The 12,345-nt window shown below is 46.3% G+C and overlaps 1 protein-coding gene across 5 annotated transcripts in view; it reads right to left on the bottom strand.

Annotated features, from left to right (window-relative positions):
* Positions 1-9,479: 9,479 nt before the first annotated feature.
* SYT16 (synaptotagmin 16) overlaps positions 9,480-12,345 on the bottom strand; it is a 64,642-nt gene continuing 61,776 nt past the window's right edge. For all 5 annotated transcript variants that reach the window (XM_075614855.1, XM_075614851.1, XM_075614853.1 and 2 more), the window contains one exon: positions 9,480-10,753. In XM_075614855.1, coding sequence (XP_075470970.1) covers positions 10,440-10,753 — 314 coding nt within the window. In that variant the 3' untranslated portion in view covers positions 9,480-10,439. The remainder of the gene's footprint in view (positions 10,754-12,345) is intronic.

Here is a 12,345-nt window from a genome sequence, read left to right as displayed (position 1 = left end):
AATTCTTCTACACAATAGTAATAGTGGAGGAATGGGGGGACTGAATGGTGCAAACAGCCAGGGTGGAATAAACCACCAAATCTGTGAATAGCCCTGATGGTATATAAATGGTGCAAACAGTGAGAGTAGGATAGCTAATAAACATGTAAGTATCCAATTGAGTTAATCATTGCTGCCCGCGTGACACCATCATAAATGGTGAATTGATGTGGATATATTAATGCTGCAGCAAGTAACTCTTGAGTCCACAATGAATGAAAAAGTTTTAGCTCCCCTTACATAGTACAGATACACTTATAAATTGACAGCAGCCCCAGTATATCGGGGCTGATAACTAGGGTGACCAGATTTTGAAAATGAAAAAACGGGACATTTTTTTTTTTTTTTACATAACATTACTTATTGTAGTACACTTAGACTTTACTACCATTAGTCCTTGTTACATAGTTGTGTGTGTGTGTGTGTGTGTGTGTGTGTGTGTGTGTGTGTGTGTGTGTGTGTGTGTGTGTGTGTGTGTGTGTGTGTGTGTGTGTGTGTGTGTGTGTGTGTGTGTGTGTGTGTGTGTGTGTGTTGACCTCACTAATCTAACAAAAAAAAACCCAGATGTGAATGATTCTGAACCCCTTAACCAGTGTCAGGACGCCGCCTCTTCACAATTTCTAAAGCAGCAATCCCGCCTGGGATCTTACCTGATCCGCAGTCCCTCAAGGTACTATACTGGAGGGGAGGTGTTCCCTACCTGTCGTCCGAGGTCTCCCGTGTGAAACTTGAGTCACATCTGGAAGAAAGAAGGGTAGGTTACTTCGGTGTAGGTATACAGCAGTTAAGATAAGACAGGGAGGGTGAGAGAGACAGAGAGAGGGTGAGAGAGAGGGTGAGAGAGACAGAGGGTGAGAGAGACAGAGAGAGGGTGAGAGAGAGCGGGTGAGAGAGACACAGAGAGAGGGTGAGAGAGACAGAGAGAGAGGGTGAGAGAGACAGAGAGAGAGAGGGTGACAGAGACATAGAGAAAGGGTGAGAGGGAGGGTGAGAAAGACAGAGAGAGAGAGGGTGAGAGAGACAGAGAGAGGGTTAGAGAGACAGAGAGAGAGAGGGTGAGAGAGACAGACAGAGAGAGGGTGAGAGACAGACAGAGAGAGGGGGGGAGACAGAGGGGGAGAGAGTGAGGGAGACACACACACACACATTGGTACACACACAATGGTACACACGCACACTGGTACACACACACACACACTGGTACACACACACACTGGTACACACACACACTGGTACACACACACACTGGTACACACACACACACACACACACACTGGTACACACACACACACACACACACTGGTACACACACACACACACACACACACAGTGGAGTACAGACAGAGGCAGCCACGAGCAGGTGGCTCCCCGCCTCCCCCTGCACCCACCCCGCGCCCATCTCCCGCACCAAGGGGGGGGGGGGTGGATAGGAGCGCCGGGACGCAAAGGTACAAACTGCCGCCCTCCCTCCCCCGGCGGGCAGCCACGGGTTCCCGGGGCAGAATGGGGGGACACCGCGCAGCCACCACTGCCCGCCCTCGCGCCCATCTCCCGCACCAAGGGGACCGTAGGGGAAGAGAGCGCCAGGACATGAGGCAACGGATCAAAAACCCACCTCATATCACCCCGGGCGGGCAGAGGGGGGGAGACACCGCGCAGAGGAGCCAGGAGCGGGCAGAGACACACACCACGTGTGCTCTGCCGCAGGAAGCGGAAGCCCAGCCCCCAGACACCCTGGCCCTGCCTCCCGCCCCCAGGCACCCTGGTCCTGCCCCCAGGCACCCTGGTCCTGACCCCCCAGGCACGCTGGTCCTGCACCCCGCCCCCAGGCACGCTGGTCCTGCCCCCCGCGGCCCGCCCCAAGGCACCCTTGTCCTGCCCCCCCTCCAGGCACGCTGGCCCTGCCCCCCGCCCCCAGGCACCCTGGCCCTGCCCCCCTCCACGGCACCCTTCCATCCATTCCCACATGCCGGGCCTTGGTGAAGGATGATGCCGGGGGCGGGGCTTAATGCTGGGACGCAGGGGATTGGCCAACAAGGTAGGAAACTGCCGGGGGTGGGCGGGACTTTGTACAATGCCGGGCCGCATCCAATCAGCAAGACCTATTTTCCACGTAACACAAGCCCAACCCCTGGCATTAAAAAAAAAATACTTACCAGCAGCAGCCCCGCGCACATTTCACCGCAGCTTACTCGCGCACCGCCGGCGACAAAAAAAAAAAATAGGGGACACATTGAGGAAAACCCGGGACATTTCCGGGACAGCTCTCGAAAAACCGGGACTGTCCCGGCAAAAGGGGGATGGGTGGTCACCCTACTGATAACACCAGCAGTGCATCAGGGGCACAATGTAGACTGCCAATGTGACTAATTGGAAAGAAAATAAACTTCCCTCACTGTTAGATAGTACTCTAATAATCTATAGAGGCTATAACACAAATATACTGGCTGGAAAACACTGTATTAAAACAGCTCCATAAAAGAGACTGGTAACAGCATTACGTGCCCAACGCACGTTTCCCTCCAGCTACGGAGCTTCGTCAGGGACAATTTTGCAGTGAAGGAGAAGCGGAGCTTATTTATACCCTCACGTCTCCATGGAGACGTTGTACACAGTCCGCTATCGCGCATGCGAATGAAATCGCATGCGGAATCGAATAGGAACGTCAGGCTCGAAAATGTGCTAATAAAAATCACACAGGGGTAAGGCGAGTCATCTACAGAGTCATCTACATCTACATTAGGCTGCGCTTAAAGTGCCAGCGACAGCAAGGCAAATGTATTGACGCTGTAGTGTGTGCTTATAGTAGGCACGACGACTTGGTCGCGATCGCTGTAAGTCACTTCAATTTGATTTTTCCAGCGACCGCACCGTGATGTCAGCGTCGCCGGCACTATACGCGCAGCCCTAGGCTTCGATTATACCAGCTCTGGCAGGGCATGCGCGTGATCTGGTGACATCATAGTTGTAATGCGGCCGAGCACTGCAGGCAGGGGGCAGCCAGAGGAGACAGGGAGGCGTGGCTGTAAGCAGTTCGCCATCATTGCCTGAACCACTCACGTGACGCGGCTGTCGCCTGAAGAAAACAAAATCCCAGGTCTGTTCCCTGGTCTGCCGCCTTGCAGTTCGCGTCTGCGTGCGCGTCGTGCTTGGTAAGTAAACTTTCATTGTATTGTAACAATTTGTTTTCGAGCTGCGCAGTAGCGCCGCGAGCCGCTTTGGGTATAATTACGGCCTAAGTGTAAACTAACTGTCTGCTGAACAACAATCTTCTGAACTATTGGAATCTTTATGAACAAGGAATAAGTGAAATTATTCTAACAGTTATACACTGAGAGTTACCACTCGTTTTCAAGTTTTTCCTGGGCACAGTTATGGTGCCAATACATTGTTACTTTAAATACACAGATGATATACATTCACTTTATAGACAGAGATAACATGATTATAGGCATATGTAACAGTTACAGACTTGATAAATATGTGAGACAACTGAATTCTTGAAATGACAAACTGGTGGTGGATGTGAGTCTCCGGTAGACTGTTCCAGTTGTGAAGTGCACGGTAAGAGAAGGAGGAGCGGCCGGATTCTTTGTTGAACCTTGCGAACAGTCTTTTGGAGTCAGATCTCAGGTGATGTGTTGCATGTGGTGGGGGGAGGAGCTTCTTCAGATAGGCGGGTAGCTTGTCCAGAAAGTATTTGGAGACAAGACAGGAAAATGTACTTTGCGTCTGAACAAAGTGGCATATTGAGTGGTTGATGGTGTCTAGTTTGCTAGGGTGAGTTTGTGGTGCTGTACTATGCTACTATGTTTGTGGTGCTGTAGTATGTACTAGGCTGCTATGTCCCTATAGTCTATAATTGGCATTAGCATCTGCTGTGCGATGCGCTTTTTGCGAAAGTGTGAGCTCTTGCTGCAGTAGCCTCAACATTTCTGTGAGATTCCTAATGGCCCATCGGATTAACACAGCGGGGGGGGGGGGGGGGTTCCTGCAGTCCCATTCAAAGTGACTGCAGGGACCCCCTGCTGTGTTAATACGATGGGCCATTAGGAATCTCACAGAAATGTTGAGGCATTTACTGTGAGATGCCTTCGTTTTTACCCAGGCAAGTGATCGGATACTGGTGGCTGCATCTGTATATGAATCTGCTGCTGTTTGTAAATGTTATTCAGAAAAAAAACCCATCACAAACAGACAAAACTAGGCTGCTTTTTTGGGGAGTAAATAGGAGATTAAACTTTTTTTGCTTTTGATATGATTTGCATGTTTCCTGGCACCATTTTGGATCTAGATATATTGTTGAGTAAGTCTATCTAGGAACCCATCTGTACCAGGGCCCCTCTCCAAGGTACCTTGATACAGCGCCTATACTATTTAGCTTTATTTACCTTTCTGTTGCATATTTCTTTTTAAAGTGCTCTACTTTTTTTGCTTATAATTTTAAATTAAAATGCTTATTCTTTTTGTGAATTGGCCAACTCATATTTGTCCCCATAATTCTTCTCAACAAATCATTGCCATCCATGTACTTTAATTATATGGTCTAGTTTTCCCATCTTTGATTAGAATTGTGTGAAGTAATTACTAACTGCAGCGCCCTGTTCCTATAATTTATTTAGTTTACATCAGCATCCTACTATAAATAACAGCTGCCAATTACAACAAGGATTTCCATGGCCACACAAACAACATCGAAGACACCTGTGGTTTTATTAAAGCATCTATAACCCCTTCACTGAAGCAGCGGAGTGCATTGAGAAAAAAAAAACTATTTGCCTATAAAAAAAAAAAAAATGCAGACTATATTGTGCCTGTGTATACGATTTCGAAAAAATATTGTTAGTTAGGATGACAGAAAATACAATTAGTAAGATCAAAGTAGCACACCAAATTAGTATCACTGCAATCTGCCCGGGTGCTCAAGACGTCCACAGCAGAGCAACGTTCCGAAAAACAAGCAATAGTCCACACTCATTTGTCAAAGTTCCAAGGAGGGACCGAAATGTTGATCCTACATTCAATTTTCACATTTTTACCAAGCCCTCTGGAGTGAGGACTGTTGATAAATACAATTACCCACTTCTAGATCTTGTGTAATCAAGCCACAGTTGACATCCAGATTTTATCACTGGAATCCCACAACTCATCTCCTCGCCATAGTTTATTGTAACAAGTGCACAATTATCCAAGTTACTAGGGTTCCATGGAGTGGAAACCCTTCCCTTCTTGACGATCATAAGCAAAAATTCACCAGGCGCTCCTTGTGCAAATAAAAAATAATTTGCAACAAAATAAGCAAACCATATGACGTGCAATACAGAGTGTATTACCGGTATGTGTATGCGAGAACACAAGAATAAAATCTAAATTAAAGTAGCTACGTGATAGTGACACAAATAGTGTTAAAAACCAGTCGGCAGCCCAGGACCCAGATGAACCGCCCTCTTAGCTCTATTTCGTCATTTTCTTTGGAATGTGGTCAGCGCATAAGTAAATCAAAAAATAAAAAAGACAAAATATGTGCAATATTGTTTGGCTGATTTTGAGGAAATCTAGAAAAGTTCTGGGATTTTACCCTCACATGGCCCCAAAGGGTTAATAAGCAATCTTAGATCCACTGTGATGGATTCCCCAGGTGTGTTTTCTCCTCTGATCTTAGCGGGAGTGACTTGCTGGGTTAATGATTGTGGGTACTCTAGTTTTACACCCAAAATAGAAAGACAGTGCAATAATAGTGCAGAGTGTCGTTTGAAATATAAAACAATTTATCAAACATTTAAAGATATACACTCACACTTTAAAAGCTCTTCTCAACAAACGAGGATGAAAGAGATACAATCTCTCTGCTCGGGAACCAGCCCTCACCGTCACTGAGCAGGCGATCCGATGCCGTCAGCTGACCGCTCGCATCTCATCAGATCTCGCAATAACTGGCTGTGTTATATCTCCTTCCTGTGGCTGATGACAACGCGTTTCGCTACCTGCTTCGTCAGGCATTTTCTATTGCAACAATATTTGAGCTTTCTTATAGACCCTACTCAACTACTTGCTTAATTACAGGTGTCATGCATTAATCATAATCATTCTCTTACATATCTTCTAATTCACTTTTGTTAATGCATATCTAAAATCCTTGAGGCTTAAATTTTCATATATATATATATATATATATATATATATATATATATATATATATATTATTCACATAAAGAATAATAACATTTCTAAGAATACAATACATCTATATACACAGTTACAAATTCTGGCGCTATTTTAATCATCACAGCAGCGCTAATAGAAAACAAACTTGTATAGTTGCCGATCATTCAGAATGTCTGCCTGTCATTCTTGCATCCTAGATTGTTCAATTCAGAGGTTAGACACCTGGCATAAGCTTTCAATGACAGAAAACTTTCAATGCATTGCAAAAGCACCACGTACACCTAGTGATGCCTGTTCAAGTTGCAATAACATGGCAACAGCCTGACTTCTGTGTAAACTTAATTTAAGATCTTCCTAGCACTCACTTTCCTTTCCCCAGCATGTATCTGGTACACATGGATCGCCATGTTAAGAAGGGAAACATATGATCTCATTTGTGTCAATGCTTTCTAATCAGCATATCTGGGTTCTGAACAAAATATATACTGATCATTTATCAAAATATAAAATGTATAAACCAAGAGATATTTCCAGGCCCATGTGGTTACTTCCTGTTCTAGATTTATAAGCACCGCTCGTTTACATCTATACAAAACGCAATCTTCTTGTTTACCTTCATGCTCATATTACCCTTTCACCAAACATCTGCCTCATCTCATCCTGCACTCCTGGTATCCATGGTGTTTGGACATAGAAACTCGGCAGAGCTAATTTTATGTTTGTGCATTTGGTAACCAAGGAGATAGTGAGCGGTGGCACTAAGGAAAGGATGCATCAGATTTTTCTCTGTGGTGCTTTTATTTCAACGGTTAACTCCTGCAGGGTCTGTGCTAAAATGCTATAATGATAATGCCTGGTTATGCATATGCAAGACATTGGCGACTGGGGCATCTTAAAACCCAAGTAAAAATGAATGAGAGGTGTGTGCTGAGAAGTTAAGACATGCATCTATGAACATTATTTTTCCATTTCCATTTCTGCCATTTTTCCATTTACATTTCTGCCATTGCTTGGTTTGTAGCCCTGATTTAGTCAAATCAACATGCTTAACTATTATTAAAGAATAACAAACACACCCACCTATACAGCAAAGTCTTTATTGCTTTCCATGCTTCTTGAAAATATATAATTCAGTCTGAATTGGTATCAAATTCATTCCAAGTAGTTAAAAATACTGGCATCGAAGACGTGTGTTTCATGCAGCAATATATGCAGTGCTAATTTACTATATGATATCAGGTATAACCAGTGTTCGACAATCCTATACATTTACACGCCCGGGGTGGGTGGATTTAACCTCCAGGCGAGTAAATATTGGCCCAAGCAGCACACGTGTTTGTTTTTTTAAATTTTCCCTGCTCGCGCTAAAAAAAAAAAAAACTCCCCCTGCCTGACAGCTGATTGGCGAGCGCTCCCAGGCTTTGTGGGCGCGCGGCCAGGCTCTATATGAGCCCGCCCCCAATGAGCAGCCATTCTTTTTCCAGATCGTTGGACACGGTGAGTATTCTCTGCCTCCGTCCTGCTGCCCCTCCATGCCCCCTGCACTCACACCCGCGGCCCCTCTGCCTCCGTCCTGCTGCCCCTCCATGCCCCCTGCACTCACCCCTGCGGCCCCTCTGCCTCCGTCCTGCTGCCCCTCCATGCCCCCTGCACTCACACCCGCGGCCCCCTCTGCCTCCCGAACACACACCCGCGGCCCCCTCTGCCTCCCGAACTCACACCCACGGCCCCCTCTGATTCCCAAACTCACACCCACGGCCCCCTCTGCCTCCCAAACTCACACCCGCGGCCCCCTCTGCCTCCAGACGCTTCGGTGCTCCACTGTCCCCTCAGGTCCCCGCTTCCCGTGTCAGACCGCGTGGCAGGAGATGGAAGCGGGGATGTCCCCCAAGGTCCCCGCGAGCGGGGGGAGGGGGGGGAGTGTGGTGGTGCTGGTCGCGGCTTCCCCCCCCCCCCTCCAGTGTGTGTGTAGAGAGAGAAAGTGTGTGTGTGTGTGTGTGTGTGTATATATATGGGAGAGTGTGTGTGTATATATATGGGAGAATGTGTGTGTATATATGGGAGTGTGTGTGTGTGTGTGTTTGTGTGTGTGTGTGTGTGTGTGTGTGTGTGTGTGTGTATATGGGAGAGTGTGTGTATGTATATGGGAGCGTGTGTATATATGGGAGTGTGTGTGTGTGTGTGTGTATATATGGGAGTGTGTGTGTGTGTGTGTGTGTGTGTGTGTGTATATATGGGAGTGTGTGTGTGTGTGTGTGTGTGTGTGTGTGTGTGTGTGTGTGTGTGTGTGTGTGTGTGTGTGTGTGTGTGTGTGTGTGTGTGTGTGTATATATGGGAGAGAGTGTGTGTGTGTATATATATATATGGGAGAGAGTGTGTGTGTGTGTATGGGAGTATGTGTGTGACACCAGAGGTCCCCCCCAGTCAGTCACCCCCCCCAGTCAGTCAGTCACCCCCCCCCCCAGTCAGTCACCCCTGCCCCAGTCAGTCAGTCAGTCACCCACCCAGTCAGTCAGTCACCCACCCAGTCAGTCACCCACCCACCCAGTCACCCACCCAGTCAGTCAGTCACCCACCCAGTCAGTCACCCACCCAGTCAGTCACCCACCCAGTCAGTCAGTCACCCAGTCAGTCACCCACCCAGTCAGTCAGTCACCCACCCAGTCAGTCAGTCACCCTCTCTCCCTGTCTCTCTCTCCCCTCTCTCTGTCTCTCTCCCCTCTCTCTGTCTCTCTCCCCTCTCTCTGTCTCTCTCCCCCTCTCTCTCTGTCTCTCTCCCCTCTCTCTCTCTCTCTCTCTCTCCCCTCTCTCTGTCTCTCTCCCCTCTCTCTGTCTCTCTCCTCCCTCTCTCTGTCTCTCTCCTCTCTCTCTCTCTCCCCCCTCTCTCTCTCTCCCCTCTCTCTCCCTCTCTCTCTCTCTCTCTCTCCCCTCTCTCTCTGTCTCTCTCCCCTCTGTCTCTCTCTGTCTCTCTCCCCTCTCTCTCTCTGTCTCTCTCCCCCCTCTCTCTCTGTCTTTCTCCCCTCTCTCTCTGTCTCCCCCCCTCTCTCTCTCTCTGTCTCTCTCCCCTCTCTGTCTCTGTCTCTCTCCCCTCTCTCTGTCTCTCTCCCCCCTCTCCCCTCTCTCTCTCTCTCTCTTTCTGTCTCTCTCCCCTCTCTCTCTCTCTCCCCCCTCTCTCTGTCTCTCTCCGTCTCTCTCCCCTCTCTCTCTGTCTCTCTCTCTCTGTCTCTCTGTCTCTCTGTCTCTCTCTTCCCTCCCACCCCCCACTCCCACACTCTCTCTCACATTCTGGATCTGGATCTCTTATTTACCCTATATATCTTAACTTCCCTATACTACACCGAAATCACCTACACTGCTTTCTTCCAGACCTGACTCAAGCTTCACACGGAAGACATCGGAATCCCCCCTAACCCAGAAGACAGGTAGGGAACACATCCCCTCAATGTATAACATTGCGGGAATGAGGGTACCTGGACATTGAGGGACTACGGATCAGGTAAGATCCCAGGCCGGATTGCTGCTTTAGATATTGTGAAGCGGGGGCATCCAGACACTGGTTAAGGGGTTCAGGAAACTAGTCATTCACATCTGGCTTTTATTTCTATATCCGACATTTACACACACACACGTAACAAGGACTAATTGTAGTATAATGTAATACAATAAATACATTTATGTCAAAAACGAATGTTGTTCTGACTAGGAATTTATTAAATGTATTTTATTTTAAAGCGGGGTTGGGGGTGGGACTAGGGGCGTGGTTGGGGGCGGGACTAGGGGCGTGGTTGGGGGCGGGACTAGGGCCGGGTTGGGGGCGGGACTAAGTGGCGAGTAGATTTTTGGGTGATTTATCGAACACTGGGTATAATTAATATTTGTATCTATTGGTTGTCTGATAGGCTGTATGGGTAACTCAATAATAAAGATAATAGCAATAGATATATATATATATATTCTAATATATATTCTAATTCTTTTCATCCTTTGTTGTAACATTGGTAAACAAATTTGTATAGGATGCTTTTGTGGCACGAAAAGTTCATAATGAGTTGACACCTATTTTGGCTACCAACAATATTCGAGCATTGTAAAAAATATATCCCTCTACCTGATGTGCTGAGCAATACATCATACTAATGGTTACAAAGGACATGTATTCAGTCTCCAAATATCAGTTAAACTCCTTTATTTCTGTGCAATACGCTGTAGGTCCTTATTGCACCCAAAGTGCCGATTCAAGATTCCAGCAGCGTGTGCCACCGGCAGACCTGCTGACCCTTTGATTCCTTCATTTCCAGCCAATGAGTTTGCTCTTCTTCGCCACTGCTATTTTGCCCCAATGAAATCCATCCCAGCATCTCCTTCCTTTTCATGCTACGTCGATTGTAAATTGAAATCATTAAAGTCACATCAGTAAGCTGAAACAGAGCCACTTGGAAGATAAAGGTCTCCTTGTAGACAGGGTTTGGTTGGCCTCTACGAATGGAGGTCTTGCAGCGGGACATTTCGTGGCCAACAGAGTTCAAAAGACAAAGTTTTCCATATGTATCTGTGGAGCAAAGCATAAAGAAGAGGGTATTAACATGACAAAAATCATATAAACGCTGGGCAGGGTTCCTTTGCGGGGCTCGATGCAGGGTCTTCTAAGCTAGTCGGACGCGATATCTCTGACGTTGCGGTGCCGTGAGATGCCGCCAGACAGGTATGAGACCCCGTGCTCTCCCCGGCATTCAGTTTCATTGTGGGGAAGAGCGCGGGGACCTCTAAGCGCGGGGCTCAGTGCAGACGGCAGCGCCATCAAGTTGGCCCTGCCGGGGTCTTCCTAATCCTGTCCTGATAGTGATCTGGACAACAATGAGGCAGTTTGCGATTCTTCATTAAGTATTATTTTACTTATAACATTGTTATTTACCAAATAGCTGCCTTAGTCCAGTAGCGATAGTGCAGAGTAAATGAGTACTCATTTGCTCTACATTCATTACAGAAGTACTTTTGATATGTTGCTGTGGTGTTAAAGAAATTCTAAAGATGGACTTTATCATGCACCTCGGTTTCATAAGATAACTATCCTTCAACTATCATGAACTCGGTGAGCACATTCTGGGTCTATCTTGTCTGTTTTGTCGATCCTTTCTATTTCAGTTTGATGTGTTACTTTGCACATTTTCTTACTGAGAAACACAATGTGTGAAATTACACCTAGGGTGTGAAAACACTTCCATCTCAAAATTAGGGATTGCGACATCTTGAAATATTTTTCCTAAAAGGCGAACTGGGAACTGATGTACATTTAACTATGATTTTAATACTGTATCACTATTATTTTTAATACCCTGTGAAATGTTTGGCTTTGACTTTTTGGAATTTGTTTGCATGCTATAGATGGCGCCGGATTGACTTGTTCAATATAATGAGATCTCAATTGTAAAAAAAGGAACATATATGCTAGATAAGGAGTGGCCAACTCCAGTCCTTAATATCCACCAACAGGCCCGGTTTTATGGGCCACCCTGTTTCAGCACGTGGTTCAAGCAATCAGTGACTCAGCCAACGACTGAGCCACTGATTGAGTCACCTGTGCTGTAGTAGGGATATCCTTAAAACCTGACCTGTTGGTGATCCTTAAGGACTGCTGTTGGCCACCCATGTACTAGGGCAACTATATGTGAAACCAGTAATTAAAGTTCTTTAGAGCAGCACAGTTCTACAGAGTCCTATGTAAGTCAATGAAAGGCCACATGGCTCTTTTTCAAAGTTACACCTGAGTGTGTGATGAATGAGGAGCAAATTCCACAATGAAATAAAAGCTGTTGTGTCCACATCATGACATTTCTCTTCATACAGTAAATACAGACCCTGGGAAAATAATGGTGGCAGTAATAACACATACTGCATGCATTATGAATTTAGCCCTGGACTAGTTCTAAGATATTTTCTTACATTTCTTTTCTATTTTGTGGTCCTTCCTATTGCATGAATCATTGTGCTATTATACAGCCATGCTATTCTGTGCGTCTTTCATTCAATGTTCTTGATATATCTTCTATTCAAACCGCAGTTCAAGTTAAAACAAAAGGAAGGCCTGTAGCAGAATGTAGTAACAAAAAAACAAACAAAGCGCACAACACTCATCGTGAAAAA

Source organism: Ascaphus truei, chromosome 9 (assembly GCF_040206685.1).
Source record: "Ascaphus truei isolate aAscTru1 chromosome 9, aAscTru1.hap1, whole genome shotgun sequence".
Taxonomy (NCBI): domain Eukaryota; kingdom Metazoa; phylum Chordata; class Amphibia; order Anura; family Ascaphidae; genus Ascaphus; species Ascaphus truei.
The sequence above is the reverse complement of the archived record's forward strand: the minus strand, read 5'-3'. Positions and strand labels throughout refer to the sequence as shown.